General features: G+C 37.1%; 1 protein-coding gene across 7 annotated transcripts in view; it reads left to right on the top strand.

Moving 5' to 3' along the window:
- SORCS2 (sortilin related VPS10 domain containing receptor 2) overlaps positions 1-21,832 on the top strand; it is a 558,451-nt gene that overhangs the window by 518,788 nt on the left and 17,831 nt on the right. For all 7 annotated transcript variants that reach the window (XM_071808553.1, XM_071808551.1, XM_065836197.2 and 4 more), the window contains exons 19-25: positions 1,900-2,086; positions 5,983-6,116; positions 7,461-7,584; positions 9,312-9,424; positions 11,055-11,180; positions 14,453-14,552; positions 15,552-15,654. In XM_071808553.1, coding sequence (XP_071664654.1) covers positions 1,900-2,086; positions 5,983-6,116; positions 7,461-7,584; positions 9,312-9,424; positions 11,055-11,180; positions 14,453-14,552; positions 15,552-15,654 — 887 coding nt within the window. The remainder of the gene's footprint in view (positions 1-1,899; positions 2,087-5,982; positions 6,117-7,460; positions 7,585-9,311; positions 9,425-11,054; positions 11,181-14,452; positions 14,553-15,551; positions 15,655-21,832) is intronic.

Raw genomic sequence — 21,832 nt, 5'->3', positions numbered from 1 at the left:
CGCTGATTCATTTTAAATTTAGCTGCCTTTTCCCTGTGTGACTCTTTTGTCATCTGTCCACTCCTCTCTGTCTTTCCTGGCCAGGAAAAGAGAAGTGCCTTGATGCTTTTTAGATGGCACTCTCATCTTTACACTAGGGAACAACATTAAGAGAAGCTTGCATCTACTGGCTTTCAACACTGATTTCTGTCTCACCTGGAAAAAATACACATTTACTTGTTACCATAAAAAAGAGCAAACACAAACTGTTTGCAATCTAATATCATCTGAAGAGATTCCACTTACTGGCACATTGTTGGCATGAAGACATCTCTTCTGCTTTAAACTTAAATAACATATTATCTCCTCTGCTAAACTCTACCCATCTGTTGACAAAAGAAAGATGTTATTTGAAAAAAAATATTCACAGTGGAGAAGCTTTCAAGGTCCTTTATGTGTGTTGAAATATGTTGTTTAGGTATTTGATAACCTTACAGGTTCTTTATTACAGATATTCTGTTACATTATTAGCAATGCTCTTTCATCTGATAAAACATAGAAGAAAATCAACCAAACTGCAAAATAATAGAAGGAGGAAATATAATATGTTTTCCTTCCCTTTGTAGTGCCAGGGTATGTGAGTTCTAGCCTTTCTTGTCTCCTTTGATTTTACATTAGTGCTGCTTTTTAGGATTCGATTTTGATATGAGTGGCTTATGGAGAAGTGATTTTTGAACACTTTGATGGGTGTCAATCCTCCTCTGCTCTGATGACCATTCAGGTTGCCTGACTAGCATATGGAAGTATATGTTCCTTTCCTAGAGACAATGAAGATCTTTAAAGCAACACTATGTTTTCACAGTATGGAGGATTTTCTGTCCAGCCTGGCCCTGCACCCTGTTTTAATTGCACTGTGATGGCCGTACACTGTTGGCAAGTGAGCAGGAACATGTTGCTGAGGACTGAGGGGGCAGGGGAAGCTCGCTAAAGCAGTGCTGCCAGTAGCATTGAGAAGGTGTTGCTACTCACAGCTAAAATGAGTTTTCCTTTGACTCCATCCACATCACCAGTCCACGTAGCAGAGGCCTGACTTCTCTCCTGACCAGCCACACTGGGACAACATGAGTGATGGACATATGTTTGTCCTCTGACAGTAGCATCAGTCTTGTAGTATTTTATGCCTGAGTTTAGGAAAGCAGCATCATTTAAAGGAGCGCTTAGCAGAACTGCAATGAATTATAAATTATGGGAGATGTTTAACATGACAGAATTATTTGGCAGTACTTTCAAACCCTTGCCCAAACTCAGCTCAATAATCTGCTTCATTAAGCATACATCTAATTTTGCAGTAGACTATGTTAGTTCTAGACATTTTGGTAGCTCTGTATAATGCAGTAGAACTTTCTGCAAATATCCCAGCTTGGATCTTGAAGGGTATATAGCTGATTCCACGGAAAGTGCTGTGTAGATGGTCTAGACTAATTAATTTTACTTTATAATTCAATAGCCTAGAATTTCCCTGGATGAGTGGTAATTCACTAAAATAACAATATTCAGTTGCTTGTAATCATATGAGCATCACTCCAAAACTTAGGGCTGCCCTGCCTGTTAATGTTCAGCTGCATTAAAACCAGAGTGACGGTTTCTATGTCATACAACTTGGCTAGTGGTCTGAGGTGTCTGATCTTAAGGCAGCACATTACTGTGGAAAGTTAATCTTATGCCTAATAATGCACACAGCATCTGTTGCACTAAAATCTTTGCCATGAGTGTAGTGGCTTTACTGCAACTATTGCAATTGAGTCAAACTATCTGGTTGCGCCTGAAATAGTGGTGTAATTCAGGAAGTGGTTATAGTCATATGTCCTGTCTGTTTTGGTTCTGGCCATTTAAAATTTTTTTGATATATTTTCCTTTTAGGGTGATATATTGAATACCAAATACCAGGTAGATCTTGGAGATGGCTTTAAGGCAATATATGTGAACCTTACGATGACTGGAGAACCCATCCGTCACCGCTATGAGAATCCTGGGATTTACCGTGTCTCGGTGAAGGCGGAGAATGTTGCTGGGCACGATGAGGCTGTGGTGTTCATCCAAGTCAACTGTAAATCAGCTCCCTGGTTTTCTTATTCTTTCTTATGCATAAAAACCTCGTGACAACTATGAAGTAGTAAAGAAAATTATGAATCACAATTAGGAGAAATACATATTTTTTCAATAACCTCACACAATCTTTCAGTGCTGTATGTTGTTAATGCAGAGTCTTGTAAACCTCATGTATTAGGGGGTCAAAGTTAGTTTTGTTTGGATTTGGGAGAAGGATGCTCTATTAATCTTTAAAATAGCAGCATGCCTTAGTTCAAATCTCAGGTTTGATCCATCTATCTGAATCTAGACCCCACTGGCAGTCTTAGCAGCTAAAATTTAACTCTTCAGACTTTCTCGTCTTAGGAGCTTCTAGGTGATGTGTGAAGTAAGCAAACAGATGTGTTGAGAAATGTATGAGCTCTTGCATGATTTTAACAAAGAAAGAAAATCTCAGTCTTTCTAAATGTCAGACTACTTATTAAAGTACTAGAATATAGATTTCAGGTAGGTAATTCTCACAAAGTTTTTAAGTGGTACTGAGTTATAACCTCATGTTGGCAGGCAGTATTAGTTGACTTAGACTTCTCTCCCTCTCTTTAATTAAGACTTTAAAAAGCCCATCAAATAATCTTAAAATAAAAGAATAGCACAGCACAGGGAGTATCATGCACCATTGCAAGCTTAATGTACCTCAGTCATCTCATAATTGAACTGAAGAAGAAAACTCGTAACTGGAACTGAATTTTCCTCTTCCTTTGAGATTCAAGACAGCTATTGCTTTGCCTGTTTTCAGATGTGTCAAAAATTTAGAAAAAAGAAACATCAAAAGAAAAGATACTCATCTTGCATTCTCCATGTGTCTGTTTCCCTCTATTGTGAGTGGTGGTGTCTTCCACCTTAATCCCAAAGCAGTGGAAATTGCTGGAGCCACATACAAGGCTGTGCACAGATCTGTGTGCTTTATGTCAGTCTGTGTGGTGACTGTGGATGTTTCTGCATTTTGCTAGTCAGAGTCCTGGAGTCCAGCGTTTCCAGTTCTGCTTTGATTAGCAGATGGACACCAGCCCACTAATTGCCAGTCTTCTATTAAAAGCAAGTGGAAAGGATCAGAATCAAATTCTCTGCCTCAGTTTCATCATCTGTTTCTTCATTGCATTTGTTTTTTAAGTCATTTGACAACTCCAAAGAGCCCAGATATATTACTTAGGGCTTCGCTGTTACTTTTTAGGAGCTTCTAGGTGCTGAGAAGTCGATTAAATACAGGAACACTAATTCTGTACAAGCAACAAACAGCAAAAACTCTGTGTAACACCCTCCATCCAACTTCTTTCCGTTCAGAGAATGATGAGCAGTAGCAAGCCCTGACAGAAAGCAGAATGACTGTTTCCTCCAAATGTGCTGCTGGCGTAGCCTATGTCAAGACAAACAGTAAAAATAAAATGCGTCCGTTGTGTTTAATACAGTGGATTTACAAATGGAAGAAGCTGGATGTGTTTTTCACTAATAAAATGACTGGTGCATTAAAAGGACTCTGGTGCCAAGGAACAGAGGCAGCAGGGTGCTGGAAGCAGATGTGATCCGTTCCTCAGCTTATCTGTGGATGCTGCACGTGGTCTAGAAGGCTCACAGAAGCATGTTACCCAGCCTGCTTGAATAAGTGCTTTCTATATGATTTACTCTCTTTCATTTTTTAAGTAAATTACAAGATTTGAGGAAATTAGCTGGCACTATTTCAACTGCTATTTCTGTCTTCTAGAGAAACAGTAATAGCCGTTCAGGGACATTTTTCACTGTGGAATACCATGAAAGCAGGAATGTCTATAGAGTACTGCTTTCACTCTGTCTCCAGCTTATGTATTCCCAGGGAATCTTCAGAGACAAATGATAAAGGGAGTATTTTTTTTTTAACTCCTGCTAAGTTCTGTTGCTATGGGATGCCTTGTAATGCAGGACAATTATATGAACTTTGGCCTGCCATCCAGATTATACTTTCTGAGCCAGATCATACAATCTACAACTTGTTAATAAACTGTAAGAGAATTCAGAGTGAGTCTGATAGTGTAAACATGAGTAGGTAAACCAGAATAAAGGGAACAGAAGAACTAGACATACATTTTCTTTTTTATGAAACCATAATCTCAGTAGTGTTGAACAATCAGGGAGCTTTGAAAACTGTACTGAAATTGTAGCTTCGTTAAACAGAAAATAAGTCAGCTTCATTCCTGATTGCATACACTTAAAGGTTCTATGAAGCTTGTTCAAATGCATTATGGAATTGTGTGACTGAGACAAGCAGAAGGACTCACTATAGAAACTACAGTCATCATTCAAGTACCAAACAACTTCCCCTCTAAAAATTTTGGAAAAGAAAGTAACCTGCTTCAGGACCAAAACAATATCTCTCAGAATGATCAGTTTCCTCCCGGAAAATGTAAATTTATGGCAAAATCAAAACATCTGGATGCAGATCCCTCCAGACTTCTTTAGTTTGCCTCATTGGAAGGAAAATCTGTTTCTAGGAGGAACAGATCTGATGGGATTCCTGCAATTTCTGAATTATCCTCAAGGCACTAGCAAAAGGAGAAGTGTTTTAATGCCATTTCAGTAAAGAAGCTATTGAAGAAACCATTTGTTTAAGCACTCAATTTGTCTTGAATTCATCTAAGTGGTTAAAGAGTCATCAGATGAAACACAGACTGGAAGCAGAGCCTTATATTTGGATGAAGCAGCACGCAGGCTGCTTGAAGCGAGGAGGAAAAGAAGGAGGGTGTGCACAGCTGGGATGACTTGCTGTCAGAGAAATTCAGTCAGTTTAGTTAAAGTGAATTAGAAGTGAACAGGCAATGAATCAGTTAATTAAAGAGAATAAGAGAAAGGCTTTGGACTGCTGTTAATTACCTTTAAGTTTGAACTGAGAGAAAAGACCTTTGACTGAATTAAAAAATATGTAGAGTAAAACACAAATGGATGGGTTACTATTAATTCTGTGTAATCCATGCATGTTGGACCATACTAGGTTTTGGTATCCTGAATAGATGTTGCAGCTGAAGTTAAGAAATTCTAGTTATCACGTTATACTATTATAAAGGTTTTATCTTCAGATATTCTGAAAAAGATCTACTTGAAATCTCTGCGGGAAAGGTTTGCTTTCAATAAAGTTATTGTACTATGAAGCAAAAAGCAACATTCAGAAGCAGATAAAACCATTGTAATGATGCGTTTCTTTTATACAAATAATCATGTTTACAGTCTTGATAGGCAAAAGTTCAGAAAGTAACAAACTTATTCTAAATGCGTATTTTGGAGTACAGGGGGTATCTGAGTTGGAAATAAATGCTCCCCTGATACACACATCTATTTTAAAACTTGCAATAATGAGAGCTTATGTGTGGTGTGATCCTAACAGCTGATATTTTATAATGAAAATGGGTAGTCAGCAACATTCATTTTCAGTTTTCTGCTTTTTCCCTTAGCAGTTTGAGAGTCGTTAAGAGTTCTATTCATTTGATCTTTTATTACTTTAAAAAAAAAATAAATAAAAAGCTGAGATGCCTTTTCTACTTTTCAATTGGAATAGTTACTTGTGGTTTCTAGAACTGGACATGCAACTGAAAAATAGTACATCAGAGAGGTGCATTTTGGTGATCTGTCACATTTTGCTGCAATTTTGTCATTTTTTTTTAAAGGTGCTTTGTTTGTTTGTGTTTGTGGGTTGTTTATGTTTTTTAATTTATTTATTTTTAATTAGATCCTTCCAATTATGCCCATAGCTTTCAACACAAATATAAAGCAGGAGGAGGGTGGGAAATAGATTCAGGACCTTATGGTGTGCAGGTGAGAGGCTTTTGGGGAAAGAAGCATTAATAAATTGATGTAATTCTTGTTCAATTATATTTTGGGAACTTTGTTCAGCTCCACTGCAGGCTTTAAATTTAGAAGTGGTTCCAGTCATTGGGAGAAACCAGGAGGTGAACCTGACAGCCATCATACTGCCCAAGAACCCTAATTTGACAGTGTTCTACTGGTGGATAGGAAACAATCTTCAGGTACATAACTAGTTTGGACTGAGATTATTTTCAAATAATAAAGGTTGAGTGTCACCTTCTACTTTAATAGAAATACTGCCATGTTGCATGACTCCTTTTAGACCATCTTTCATTCCAGATAGCCGGTTATATCTGATGGCAAGCAGTGTCTAAGTTCTCTTGTTTTATCACATACATTTAAGGTCTTGATTTCCCTTTATTACTACTTATGTGGAAATGGAAATTTGTCTTCTAGAATTGGTTTGAATTTCTAACCTATTTTATTTTGGGGGGGAACAACAATTTATTCTGTTTCATTACCTGTGGAAAAAAACTTGTGGACAGGAATGCATTTGGAATCATAGCATTGGTGAATGATGAAACTTGGATTTATGCACTTCCATATTGATAATGTGAGTACTGTAAATTTAAGTGCTGTACAGAAATATACATATATATATTTGTTGTATAGATAAGTATTTTCTGTGAGTCTAAAATCAAGTGGCATACCAAAAATAACTGGGATATCTAAAAGGATATCAAAACAGTGAAAGCACTCAAACAATCTAGTGATATCCATATGGGAAGAGAAAGTCTAGATAAACGTATCCTGGAGCAATAAATATCCAAGTACTTCTATTGGGAATATTTATTTTCTAGCTGGCTTAATTTCTTTTAAGGTAATTCTTTCAATAATAGATAAGTAAAGTATTTTCTTTATGAGGGAGGCTAAGTATGACAGAGGAATGCTTCAGATAAGCACAATGAACTTTCTTCTTGTAAATGTGCTGTCTACCATAATCTCAGCCTGTATCTTTTCATTATTATTGACTTTGCCATTGCTAGAACAGGCACTGCAGATCGATGTCATCTTGTGAAGGGTTTTGTAATTCATACAGATGTGGTCAGGGAACAGAGTATCTCAGTTCTGCCTTGGAGGTTACGGTGAGCTGGTGTGCTTCCATGCGTCATGCTCTTAAGTTGGCACAATTAATCCTTTTGACCTTGACTGTACCCCACATTTTTTGAGGCAAATGGCTTGATATATGTGTTCATGTAGAGATTTGTGAGCCTGACTCAAAATCAGTTCATTTCAATGGGATCTAAATGAAAACCTAATACTCTAGCAATTATTCTACAAGAAATGTTAGCCCTATATGGCAGCTATACTGTTTGTAAACATTCAGTTTAGGGAAAGAAACATACTGGATAGAAAATTGTAATGGAACAATTTTAGAAAATGCTGACTAATTGAATAATTGACGTGAAACATTTTTGTTAATAGATCTAGTGACTGTCTCTTCAGACACTGTTCTTGTGGTTGTTGCTGAAATTCTGTTTTCAACTTGCCTTTGTTTTTTAAAGCCACTCCTTACATTGGACAATTTTCTGGTGACAAAGTTTGCTGAGATAGGTGACGTCAGAGTTACAGTGCAGGCTTCCTGTGGGAGCTCCATGCTTCAGGATTCGAAAGTTGTCCACGTTTTTGGTGAGATGCTACTCTTGTAGTATTTTTTGTAAAGTTACATCTAATGCCTTGTTTAATCGTTAACATTAGAGGGATTAACTGTCACTAGGTAACTCAGTGAAGTTGAACAGTGTGATTCTATTGAAAGGGTTTCATCTGAAAGGTTTTGTTTCTTTTGCTTATTTTAAATATTACTGTGGTTCTCAAATGCTATACGTAGCAATAGTGTTTAAGTACTGTTTCGGCCTATGACTCAAGAATTTCTTAGAAATTCTAAATAAAATTGTTTAAATACTGCTGTAAAAAAGGAAAATTTAGTTGTATATATGCTCTCAGCATTAAAACGATGTGAAATGATTGATTTTTATCACAACATATCACTGTTCCTTTGATGCTTATCTGAGAGTTTGGATCAAATATAGCTCCACTGCAATTATTGAATAGCCCTTCAGCTCTTGTTTCACATTGTGCCCTGGTGTGTTTTGTTGTGTCTTATCATGTGGTGACAAGGCGTAATATACTGTGAAAAATGTAATGCTGATGAATTCTTCACATTTGTATTTGTGCTACCAAATGTGGGAACTGTGATAAGTGAAAAAGCTTCTTTTTAATGCAGAGCTCAAAATCTTCAGATATAATGAATACACAACACGATACATTTCTATTCTGTGAAGAAGTTTCTGTTATTTTTGATTCTAGTATATGTATTAATTAGTAAAAAACACACCCTTGCTAAATGTAGCTTTTATGAACCTTCTCCTTTCCTAAGATAAATGGATTTAACATTTATGCTACCACTTCTAAGTGCATTCATTTTTTTATAAATCTTCACAACTATAACCCAACGTAGCGTGACCAGATCGATGACTGCCTTTCCAGCAATGCTTGTGCTCTTACTGTTGGCCAATTCAAGTGCAAGGAAGTACTAGTCATGGGGGAAATAAAAAAAACCTCTTGAAAAGGAAACCAGATTAAAATACAGTTCTGTCAGAAGCATTGGGGAGGCCAGGTTTGACTTGTGCATTCCAGAGGTTCTCTTTTTCTGCTTTACGTTAATGTCCCCAGGTGTTCATCCAGGGAGCCTAAATAGAGAAAGGGAAGACTTTAGAGACTTTTTACTGAGGAACAGCCCATTTCTGGTATTTCAGCTATTTTGAACAGTGTCCAGAGAAAAGCTGTAGATGTACCTTGTTTTTTATGTTTTGAAGAGTCCTGTAGTTAGCCTTTGATATATCATTTCTGTTCTTATTTTCATAGCTAGTTGATGGAATACATAAAGTGTTCATTTTACGTGAAGAACTGGGACATGTAATGGGCAAAACCCACATATCTATGATTCAGTGAGAATAAAATCCATTGGCGCATTCCCATTACAAATAAAAGAAACCAACCACATCTGTGTGATGCATTGTGCTAAGGAAAAATTATTGTGAAGGTTATGACCCCAGAGTAAATCTGGTTTGTTTATTTTTTTTTTCCTTCCTGCTTTTTTATCTTTAGGCACAAATTTGATGATGCTGACAAAAGTGCAGAAACAAAGTGAGTGCCTGACAGGAGTGTACCCTTGCTCCGTGCAAGAGTACACAACACAGAGCACTGGGGTTCCCAGATACTGCAGCCCTGCACAGCAAATATTGCCAAATATATGTTTTCAGCATTCATTTCTGCAGAACTGTTTTTGCTCCCTGATTTGTTACTTGTTCAAAAATGTTTATTTTTTGGGGGGTGTTTGTTTGTTTGTTTTCTAGATAATTTTCATGTTCTTCCTCTGAAGTTTACTAAGCACCTGGACATGTACAACCCCGACATAGCGGAGTGGAGGGAAGACATAGGACGGGTGGTAACACGACTTCTTGCAAAGGTGCTCTTTCAGATTGCTTGTAAAATGTTCCCTCGCCAGTTATAAAGCTTGAAGGTTAAGTTAATGCCTTCTCATTTAGAAAAAAGGAGGCAGAGGAAAATAATAAAGTGAACCTCATGAGCCACATTTCACACAAGTTTGAGCCTTGTGTTGCTTTTATGTGAAGGCTATAGATGATGATACTGTAACAAAGAAAGTTTAGGTCTAACACAGCCTAATTGGGATTTAATGCTAAATATTGCTCTCTAGGATTAGGGATAGACCTGTTAGCAAATACTGCTGACTCCGAAACAGGAAGAATAGCAGTGATATTATTAGCAGTTAAGCAAAGGATCCTGTGTAATATAAAAAGACATAGACTTTGTGTAAAAGCAAAGCAGAAGTTAAAAAAAATTATAACATCAGTTGTGTAACTTTGAAAGTTACATGTAATATATAGGCGAACAGTTCATACATCTGTTTTTTTGGCTCACATTTGCAAAAGAAATGTGAGTTGGAAGCAGTTGAATCCTGGACATTAAATCAAGTGCAAAGCCACGCAGCAGTTCTGTGAGACAAGTGAAAGCCACCCCATAAAACTGTGAGCTCTAGAGCAGTGGCCCACAGGAACACACACTGCCCGCAACTGAGTGTGCGCGCACCGACTTCTTGTGAGGAAAGGAGCACTGAGGTGCAGGTTGATAATGTTGTGGAATTGCTTCTGTTGGAAATCACTTGACCTTTCCTGGATCTGCAGTAGTGCAAATGGGGTTCTGGGACTTTGAATTTTATACTTTTTCCTGCCTTTTTAAATGGTTCACATAAAATGTCCAAGTAAACTCCCACTTTTCTCAACTTAAACCTATTCTATAACCAATGTCAGTCAAACAAATGTTTTAATCCATTATAAAATTGTCCTTGCATTTTAGTAACTACTAAATCATTTGCAAAAGAATATGAACAATTTAATGGAATTTCAGAATCTGTTTGAGATATGAAGACTACAGAAAGTGCCTGGGGTGTTGTCATTAACATTGTGTGGCTATATTGTGCAACACATAGAGGAATTTGTGACTAGAAGATAAATTTGTAGAGACTACTTTGAGAAGGAATGCACCTGACTTTCAGTGAGGGCTGCAGATATTCATAACAATTTCGGGAACTGAACTTAGGTGCTGTTAGTCTCACCCTGGAAGACTCTTCTCCATCCATTAAACACAGATGGAAAAGTAGCCTCCCTGAGCTAAAATTAGCTGTAATGAATATGCCCTTCTAAGTCTACTAAGTGTCTGAATGGCCCACAAAGGATTCTAAATCACTTAGGAATTTTTTTACGTTATCCTAGAAATGCACAGCCGTTGCAGAGTTTTGCTAAAACTGCCTACCACTTCAGTTTGCTTCTTTCCATGATGCCACTAAATCTCTTTAATGCGATAACAATGCTTAGCTCTTCCAGTCTTCAAAGAGCAGCTCACATTTCAGTTAATTTATGCTTGGCTTTGTTCATGTTTTAGCTTCTGGTGGAATCGCCTCTAAATATTAAGGATCTGAACACCAAAGACTGAAAGACACGTGTAGAGTTACTTATGTATTTTCTATGAAATAAAAAGCACACTGTCCTCTTATTTGCCATATGCCGTTCTCTTCACAGGAAACCAATATACCTGAAGAAACACTCATGACAGTCGTGAAACCAGGTCTGCCCACAACTGCTGACTTGCATGTGCTGCTACCAGCAAACCAACCAAAAAGAAAGAGAAGCGTGACTAGTGATAAGGTAACCAGAGCAATGTCTGTCTGGTTAGGACAGTCTCCATCCTGTTTTGCAATCCATGACTCTCATTGTCTTTATGTGAAATTAAAAGGTGCTCCCTAACTATGTGAAGGTCTCACTCCCACCTGACAAAAGACATGTAAAAGCTAGAAACGCTGTGACTGCTCTGTTTGACAGTGTATAGAGCAGTATAATCTAGTGCTTGCTGATATTAGTGTATTTCTCAAGAACAATATCAATCAGGTTTTTAAACAGAAACAACAGGGGTGGCATGTCAGTCTGTGAGGATCCAGTAGAGCAAAGAGTATATTTAGAACACTGATATTTCTAAAGAGTGACAAACCATCTGTGCATTGTCTTCAGAAACAAATTAGATTTCAGGTCAAACAGAAACAGCATTTTAATAGTTGACCTATAATGTAAAGAGCATCAAACAGGTAGTTTCTGCCTTTATGAGGAAATGTCATTTTCAATTGACAAAAAACAAATATAGTGAACACAGGAGTAAAATCAGACATGAGTTTCTCCCTGCTTATTTCTAAACCATATTTCTTCCATAATAAAAGACCTTATGCCAGTTGAAAATCAGAAGACTGGCACTTGTAATTAGTTATAATTGTCGTTTTGCTGTGATAGAGAAGGAACAGATACCAACGCTGTGCCAGTATCTTGCAGTTCAAGTCCTGCCAATTACAAAGAATCACAGTGTAAGGTTTTGTTAATCTGAAGGGCATTTTACAGCTTTTTGAGCTGGAGAAGCAGGTAAAATGAACCTCTTCATATTAACACATATCCAGTAGATTATGTTTGGAATTGATGGGATACACTTCGGAAATTCCAAAAGAGTATGTTGATGCTATCCAAATCTTGTCTGAAAACCGTTTAGATTTGGGATATTATGTAATTTCAGAAGGATTGTTAAAGGCAATAATTTCTTGGTGAAGCAGCTAACACCTACTTGGTGGAGTCTCTATTGGTGTTTTACATGAAGTGTTGTGATGTGATGCAATTTATTAAGTTAGTGATCTAGAACTGGAGTCATTACTGGTCAAAGTAGCCAGCAATTTCAAAGATCATAAGTTGGTGGTGTAATAGTAAGAGACCTTTGGATAACTCTGAAGTTTGATTCCATTCTGACAAAACGTCTTTTTCTTTCAAATTTATGCATGCAGAAATATAAGTTGACTGTGATTTAAACTGGTTTTAAGAACACAACAGTTTCGAAAGTATTTCATTCTAAGACTCGGTCACTTAATTTATGCATATCTATTACATGTCTAATGTAAGGTGGGATGAGGCCAGTTGAAAGAGTCAATTAAAGTTCATTTAAACTAGAGTTTGGGAACTAAAGTGCATTTAAACTATACCTTGGAAAGCAGAGGCTCTGAGGAAGATTTGGAGTTCTGCTTAGACAAACTACTAAATGAAAATTCCCAATGAGTTGCTTTGGCAAAAGGGGCAAGTCAGACCCCAAGATGTGTAAGTGGGTAAGAGTTTGAATAGTGTCATTATTTTTGTACCACAGTGCAGGAGCCATTATGTTCACATATTCAAATATTCTCATTGAAAAGGATGTAGATAAGGAATATAGAAAATTGAAATGCTAGTGTAAGAACCTTAACTTAGTCTAGAGAGGAGCTCCAAACACTAGATTTGTTTTTTAAAAAGTTGGAGAGGTGGCAGCACTGTGCTCATATAACACCTTGGGGCAGGAAAAAGAAATACCAACAAATGAACAAAAAAACGTGAGTACTGAAAAAAAACATCAGTCTAACAGTGAAGTAAATAAGCCAAAAACTTTCACTGGATTCACAGGAGATTCAAATTTTTGATTTGTGGAAGTGTAGTTCATATAGGCTTGGGTGGGAAACCAGGGGTGTGGAGAGAAGTAACGAACAAGTGTTAGTCGCTTCAGCAAAAAACAGATCAAATGTTGGTTTCCTCAAACACCGGCCAGGAAAATACGATATATCCAAAGTTATGAGGCTCAGTAATTTCATTTACTGGCTGAAAGTCAGATTAGCCTAAAGTACTGGTCCCTCTTGCATTGTATATCATGAACGCATGAATGAACCTGGACTGAGACTAGTTAACTATTTAAATGGTGCCAGTATCACTTTAAAGGCTGCTAATCAATATAGTTGTCATACCCATTCTCTTTTCAGACTTTGTGCAAAAGGTAAATACTTAGGAGCTATCTGGAGTAATTGTCTTGTAAAATAACTGAGGCCATGCTCACATCACCCTTATGTTGAGTCATTCCCTCAGAAAAAAATGTAATAAAGTCAGTGGAATAGCTTTAGAAGTTGGATATTTCTCTTTATGAGTGAGGATATTTGAATTTGAACTTTTGTATAGTCTCTGTCCGTATCATGAGTGAGACCACAAGGATTTCTATCTATTATACTGCAAAGTCTTGTCAAAAATGAGCACCGTAATTGATAATATCATAAAAGGGGTTACTTGTGAAGGTTTCATGGATATAAAATATGTTTCTCATTTGGCATCCTATGGGTACTTGTATCTTAAATTATAAGGCATAGAGTATAAAACTAGCTTTGATCTTTTAGAAAATTAGCCATTTTGAAGACACAAGCAAGTAGAAGGGAAAATTCACACAATTTGTCATCTGGGGTTAGGATATGATGGTATATTTAAGGGTTCTGCTCCATAAAAATGTGAGAGACCATATTTTATTGTTCTCTATCCGCTGGAGAAAAATAGGAGGGATCCTGATTTTTTCCACATGGATGGATGTATATATTTCTACAGAATATTGTTAAAAATTAGGTATAGAAGGAATCCATGCCATTATAGGTAAGGAGAGGAGGTAAATTATGATGTGCAGTTCATTATCAAATAGCAGTTACTTTTCATAGCAAGAAATCTAAAGTGACATTGCAGGTTTTCTTCTGACAGGTTAGAAGAATGGAGAGTTTTTAATATGGATTATGCATTGTGTGAGTTATGACCAAAGTAAACCCAATAGCGTGTGCAAATGACATGCTATCTGTCACACACAGGGCAAACGTAAAGGCTTTGGCAAGCAGAGAGAAAGATTTGGCTATGAAAATTGGACTTTTTCAGCTTTTATGGATTGTGGAGTTTTGCATCATTTTTAAATATGGAATTCCTTTAAGATTTCGGCTCATTGACGAATGCTTTCTGAGTTTCTCACCGTTTAATGAAGCAGAGGTTTTCCTTCTTAGACCATTGAGTCTCTCAAAGTGGAACAGAGTGTGAGACGTCTGACATTCTCTTTGTTGTATTTTCAGAGAATAGCGGCTATAAAGCAGGCCTTGAATGCACACGACATCAGTTTCTTTCTGAGGGGAGGATACTGGGTCTTAGTGACTTTAGCTGACTCTGATTCAGGTAAATATATAAACAAAGCTCCCAAAAGACCAACCTTCGGATACCTGTCTGAGTTCTGATAAGATAAGGAGAAAAATCTTCCTACCAGTATGCATGTGTACATCTCTGCCTTGTATCTCTCATCCTGTCCTGAGATAAATGATATGCTTTTTCTCTGTTTAAAACAAATGAAAACGTGTTTTTTGTATGCAATCTCTGGATTCACTGTGTACCTGTAAGCTTGTTGAAGAAGAGTATATGTGCATACATGTGTGTGTGTTTTGAACAGAGATACATTCAAACAATGTTTTAACTAGAAAGTTCAGCTTTGACTTGAACCTTGTATTAGAACGTAATTTTTGTTTGTGCATCACATCCCATAATATATCCTTCTTTCTTATTTCAGTGTTTTGTGGGAGAACAACTTAGCTGACTGCAATCAATTTATGTAAATACTGATGTGATATTTTATCTGTCAGTTCTCGGTAGAAGACAAAGCTCTTTAATCTCATCCCTAATGCAGGATGGTGCTACAGTCTTGCTGTGGTACCTCATCTGCTTTAACAGACTAACGTTTGTTAGCCAGCACAACAGGTTGGGCTTGAAAGGAGCCCATGTTGAGTCCAACCATCACCAAATTACAACCTTGATGAGTGCATTTGTTGCTCAGAGCCTTAGTTTCTCCATCTGTGAAATTAATAGAGCCCTGCTCTTGCAACACACGTACTTAGGATATGTCATTATTTCCTATGACAAGTTTAGATACCCAGAAAAAGCCCTACTGAGTATGCAAATAATTAAATGTTCAGGGGGGTGGTTTTTTTTAATTGGTCCACTGTCCCCTAGTTACAAGTCACCAATTAATTTTGTGTTGTTGACTCTTTAAAGAAGCTACAGATGGAGTGAAGTTACACAAATAACAAATGTTTTTGACATGACAATTTAATGGAAAAAAAAGCCTAAGGATGTAACTGATCGGAAAGAGGGCATGCTAAACTGTTCTTTTATTTCATATTTCAGACTCTCAGAGGATTGGAGGAGGCAGCGGCTACTGGGCTATTGTGGTTCTCTTTGTTATCTGTCTAGTCGCAGTTGGGGCTTTCATCCTCTACAAATTCAAAAGGCAAGTAAACCTTAATCAACAACATATACATATTAAGAAATAGATTTATCCATAGAACAGCAAAGCAGAGTTTGTTCTTTGAAAAGAAGGTTTCATCAAGAATTGCAAAAAGTCCACCACTTTGAAAATTGTATTTATCTGAACTTTTCAGACATCAAGGTACTGCACTGATGCTTGCTTTCACTTGTTGTGTTCCAAGGTAAATGCAGCAATATGGGAACTATGGAGAGTTTGTTCAGCTTGTCTAAATAATATCATCAAGAAAGAGAGCTGAACTAAAATATTATTCCTAATAAATTCATACCTCATTACTGCTAGCAGTTATGAATAAACAAAAGCTATTGGAACAACAAGTGCATCTGCAATGCTGATTTGCTTTTAAAAAAAAGTAGTTTTATCAAAACACATAGCACTCTGGAGTTTCTCTTTGCACACACTACATTTTAATTGCTGGGGCAATGCCACGTAGAATGAGTGATGGAAACAGATTAGCATTAATTTGACACTGGAGTGTGTTGAGTGGAGAAATAATGCTGAAAGTGGCCTTTATGAGAGGCGGGCTCTCAAAATTGACAGGGGATACCATGCCAACCTTTGATGGTCTGATAGGTCTTTAGTCTGCAATTTGTTTTAATTATGGCTACTAGGATGCTGTGTAATCTGAAGGATTTTATTCTTCTTAACAAGTTTTTGTAGTCATTGGCTCTGCTTTTCTTATTTTTGTATCTCTGAGTCATTTAGAAGCTGTTGGGTTTGATCATGCTGGAAACAAGCCTTCATCATCATGTCCTTACTCAGTGAGGGTTCCTGTTGATTTGTTTCATTCTTTAAAGATTGATTTTTATTTGAAATAAACATAAACGTATAGAAATGGGTATGGCACTGAGTCTGTGATAGCAAAAAGTGTAGGTAACATAAGTAAGAGTTTGTCTAGTGGAGATTTTTTAAGTTAGAAGAGAAAAAACCCTTTTTTCAAGAATCTCTTCATTTTCTCACCACAGCACCTATATTTCTTAGAGGTCATAGTGGCTGATTGCTCTAAAGGACAAAGCACAGAATGTTGTATCACGCTGTCTACAACGCAATAAAAACCCAGTTTGCTATTTTAGGTGCCTGCAGCAAGGAGAAGCATAAAAATGGTTGATGTGATGTAATTATGTTATTTCAGTAGCGATACATGGAGGATTTGCTGTTTGTAGTCTGGATCATAAAACTTGCGATTTCTTTTGAAAGCTGTACGATTTATATCTTTTATTAGCTCTTAAATGAGAGCAATTAAATAACAGACACAATTACTGGAAGGCAAAAGAAGTATAAAATATTCAAGCAAGGAAGAAAAAAATTATTTTCCTTAAGTTCTTTCTAAAATGCCCAATGAACCATTGCTTTATAAATGGAGCTTTTATTAAGGAGGAAACTATAGCAAATTGTGAGCTTTAATGTCTCTCGTGCTTCTGTATATGTTTGTGAAAATCATTTGCATTTAAATTTTATGGGGGTTTAATTTAGGTGTGAGGAGAATTGTGAGATACATTCAAATGTTTCTCAGTAGCCTGCAAACTGCTGTTGGCATTGATGAATGACCATGCAGTAGTATTCAATTTTAGTCTGTATCGTATCTGTTTCTGAGATGTCTGACAGAATTTTTTTTTAAATATTCCTGCTAAGCTTTTCAAGATGACTATTTTTTTTGGTTGAATACTTCACTTGCAATTTCATCTTCAAATAATATTGAGTGCCTAATTGGTGCTATGTTTGAAAAATCACTTCTTCCCTGTGTGTGCCCTGTGAACTCCTCTCCCACCCCAATCTTTAATCCCTTAAAAAGAGCCTTTCCTGGGTATAAAGATGGATGGTGAACTGCTGGATCCCCATGGAGTACTTACTTGCAAGTATAGTCCTTTTAAAGTCAGTACAGTGAGTATGTAAGTTTACAAACTGGTCTGTGGAGACTGAGACTGTGAAGCTGAGTGTCCTTTGTAGATATAAAGGTTACAGGTTGTAATGCACAAAGGCAGCTTGTCAATATTGTATGCCTGTATATTAAAAAATAATTTGCTGAAAGAATGACATAGGCAACAAAAATTGTTCTGTTTTAGGAGATAATTTCAGCAGAATACTTTCTGTGTCCTATGGTAACTCAGAAAAGCCATGCAAATATAAATATAAGTTTTTTTCACGTGGAAATTGCAGACACCTACAAAGTGTTGAAATGTTAATACTGTCCATAATTTTTATATGATTCACAAAATTAAGGAGGAGGCGAAAGACGTTTGACGATGCTTTCATTTCATTTATGTAAGTTGATAGTCAGACATTGCCTTCAGAAAAATATTAGAACTCTTTCTCCCTGCCCCTCATGTCAGACAAAGGTTTATATATCTTTGTTTTATCGCTATGCTAACTGGCTCTGTAAGACTTGCAGTTGGCATGGGGGCACAAGCACTGCAGGTGGTCTGCAAAAGATTGCAGGGACATGCCTTGGCCAAAGGACAGTTTTTTACTGGTAAAGTTTGATACCTGGAAAGATGCAAGATGAAGAGCCTGACTTGCAGATAAGATGGTGACTGGACTGACATGGAGGTTACAGCTTCATACATGAGAGCATTTCATCCATTTGCAGTAAGCAGAGACACTGTTCAGGACTTGTGAGGAAAAGTGAAGAGAAAATAGTGAACTTCTGTGTAGATCATAGTACGGCTTCCACAGAAAATGGAGAAACCTGCCCAAACTGCCTCATGGCTCCTGCATGCCGAGGTCCCTTGTCCCCAAGTGTAGCCGCTGCCATGCCGGCCCAGATTATCTCTGAAGTTCATGTTGTAAGAACCCGGGTCTTAATATATACTAATTTTTGTCAGGCAGAATTACGAGATGAAAGACTGTGTTGACAAGACATGAGGGACTAATCTAATACCTCTTTGTAATGATTCTTTCAGGGCATTCAGGAGAGCTATGATGAAACTTGCTGCTCCTGTGTGATCTGCCAGTTTTTGAAAACTGCAATACCCAGCGCTAAAAATTGGTGTCCCTTGCAAGAAGTAAATGTCATGAGATTAGTCTGAGGGAGAACAGTAATGTAAAAATAACAGTCCTGCCTAAGATTCTGTGTCAGATGCCTCGTATGCAGAAATCCAAGAGAGTATTTTATCTAATTAAGTAGGGGGTAAGGGAAAAACAGAGGCTGAATCATATAAAGGTAGTGGGATTTTGGCTGATTAGGTTTATACATAGTAAAAACCAACACTGTCTCATTGCTCCTGAAGTAATGCCCATTAAAAGAAAATTTTACAATTGTGTTATTTCCCACTACTCTAATCAAAACTAAAATTGTAGGGTCAGCTGGATAATCAGAGTTGTCATGGCTATCTAGTTAATAATTAGGTGCCTGTGGGTTACATCATTTTCAATGTACTCTAATCCCAAATATCTAAACACTGACTAAGATGACTGCTGCCCTCTGTCCTTACATACGGTAAAATTACAAGCATTTATCATTACATCTCCCCACTCGCTTCCTGCTCCTTTATCTAATGGCATGTTTGTGCATGAAGCCACTTCTCTACAGGAACATGTGCTTGGAAATCTGGTGCTGGAGTCCCCAGAGCTCGTGGAGTGACTCCTAGCAATGCCAAGGGTGCTTGGGTTGCTTTGGACAAAAAAAAAATAGAAAGCCAAAAAGTCTGGAGACACACAGGGTTTTGATCCTTTGTGATCAGCAATTCAGATTAGGGCTATTTTTACCCAGTAAATGAAAAGTAAATTGTAAATAATAAATGCCGATAGTTTAAAAAAATCATTCTAGCCGTACCCCATAATAAACAAAGATTGGTTAAGATAGTTTTGGAGGAAATTTTCAGGATGGCAGTAAGGAGTGAGAGGTTATATCCCAGCTGCAAAATCTGACTGCAGCTGTGGCACAAGCAGCAGTGTAGACAACAAACATGGGTGATGGGCAAACTGAGAATAAGTCGCCTTTTCTTTGCTCTTGTTTTCTGAGTATGGAAATCACCACTGTGATGCCTCAAGCAAACAGTATGTTACAATGCTCAGTAGTATGCTTCAGTGGTTTAAGCATCCAGGTACAATGAACTACAGCTGCCTCTTTTGACCAGAACAATATGAAACAGCTGGAAAATATTTTTGAGAAATCAGGTTTTTTTTTTAATGCAGGTCTGGGACCTGCATAGATTTGTGTCTATACCCCACCATCTTTCCTAAATTTGGTACAGTAAAAACATACTTCTTCCATTCCCTTTGAAAAAATGTTTATATTTTTTGTGGATTTCAAGTTGGCACCCAGAAAAGATTTCTTCATCTTTTCAGAGCAAGCTTCTATGGTGTGGGGTCCTGGACAACAGCATAGAGAAGGCAAATAGCACTGTCTGCACTAGGCAAAGTGGAGGAAAGGAAGATCAGATTTTAACCACATCAAAGCTGCCATGAAATCATCAGGTTACTAGTGGAAGATCTGAAATCATCCTTCCTTATTTTTTACTTCTGTAAAACAACAGGATATTAGAGTAGCCAAACCAGAGCAAATAGTTGGCTTTTCTGCTTAGGTATTTTACCTGCTTATTAGTAGCAAATTTGATTCTGTAAAAGAGTATGAAAATCTTCATCTCTTAATTTGCATGCAAACTACTGCTAGTGTCCTTAAAGCTGTATACATTGTTTTCGTAAGTCACCATGAATCTACTTCAGCTGTTTTCACAAATCATCATGAATCTACTTCAGCCAGATTTATACCATTTTCTGTGTATTCCTTTATTTTTATTCTTTTTCTGCTACTATCAAGTGCCGCTTTTGGTAAATGAACCCCTTCCTGGGTCATTTCCACAATCTGGAGCAGAACTGTGTTATCTTTCTGCCTCATTGACTTACTATCTCATTTTCACTCTCTGAAGAAAACCTATTTTTTTTCCCACCTTGCTTATACTACTTTTATGTTCCATGAGAGCAAGTTTAGTCCCAATCCATGTCATTTGGTTAAAAAAAAAAAAAACAACAGGCACTAATTTAATGGTCCATAATATTTCATCAAAACTTCCTCAGAAATCAAAGTAATAGCATGTAGAAAAGATTTCTGAAATGAAAGAGGCAAGTAAATCAGGAGTGCCTTAAAGCACAAAGAAGTCAGTCATCTGAACCTTAATCCAAACGTAATAAAGCCAACACCACAATAAAGTATTCTATTTAATGGATTATTATTGTTGTTAGTTTTATTTAAGTTCCAAGAGAATGCTGCATTATTCCATATCCTTTGCCATGTGAATATGTTCCTATTTTTTATACTAAACAGAATCTTAATCACGGCTCTGGAAAATGAATGAAGTCGTATAAAGGCCAGTGAATACTGGCCCCACAAGGAAGAAATTGAAAGCCAAATAAGCTAGGGAGTTTAAATGAGTGGGAATCAATATCTCATCCCTCTCCTGCTGTTTCTTACTGCTGAACATTTTTAAGTGCAAACAGTTCCAGCTATGAACTGATTAGAATTTGTGAGTATAGGGAGGAAAAAAAAAGGTTTCTGGAATATTTTCTAAAAGGTGTGGGACCTAAAGAGCTTGGTGAAAGCCATAGTATGTCCAGAATTAAGTTTCCAGTTCATATTTTTATGGTCCTCAAAGCAGGCATGAATATTTATTCTTCTTCATGATTGAAATAAAATGTTACAGAGAAAACAAACGGAACTAAAAATGTAAACCATGGAGTGCTGGCTCAGCAGAGGTAATTGTCTCCAGTGATGGATGTGAAGCACATGCATTTTGCAGCTGAAGAGTAAACCCCCAAAAGAAACTATTGCATAATCTTTTCCGCTGTTCCTAAAAATGTGCTTTCAATTTTTATATTGCTGATACAAATCTCTTGGGTCAAATTTCATATCTTGTCATGTTTTCACAGTAGTCTTTTATGTAGACCAAGCATTTCAGCTCTGCTTGCTTCAGTTACATTGGACTCAACATAAATTGCTTGCTTGAGAAGAGCAAAACACATTAGGGTACACAAGGGTTTTTCTCTGCATAATTAGGGGTAGCAACTTCTTTCCTACCTGCTAGAGCAGTGAGGAACATCTGGAACATAACCAGAATTGGGCCCAACTTGAGCAAGGATTCAGTATCCACATCCTGTTTCATCCCACAGTGCGTTGTCCCTTATAAACAGAACATCTGGCACATGT

Source organism: Patagioenas fasciata, chromosome 4 (genome assembly GCF_037038585.1).
Source record: "Patagioenas fasciata isolate bPatFas1 chromosome 4, bPatFas1.hap1, whole genome shotgun sequence".
Taxonomy (NCBI): domain Eukaryota; kingdom Metazoa; phylum Chordata; class Aves; order Columbiformes; family Columbidae; genus Patagioenas; species Patagioenas fasciata.
This window is presented reverse-complemented; position numbering and strand designations above follow the sequence as displayed.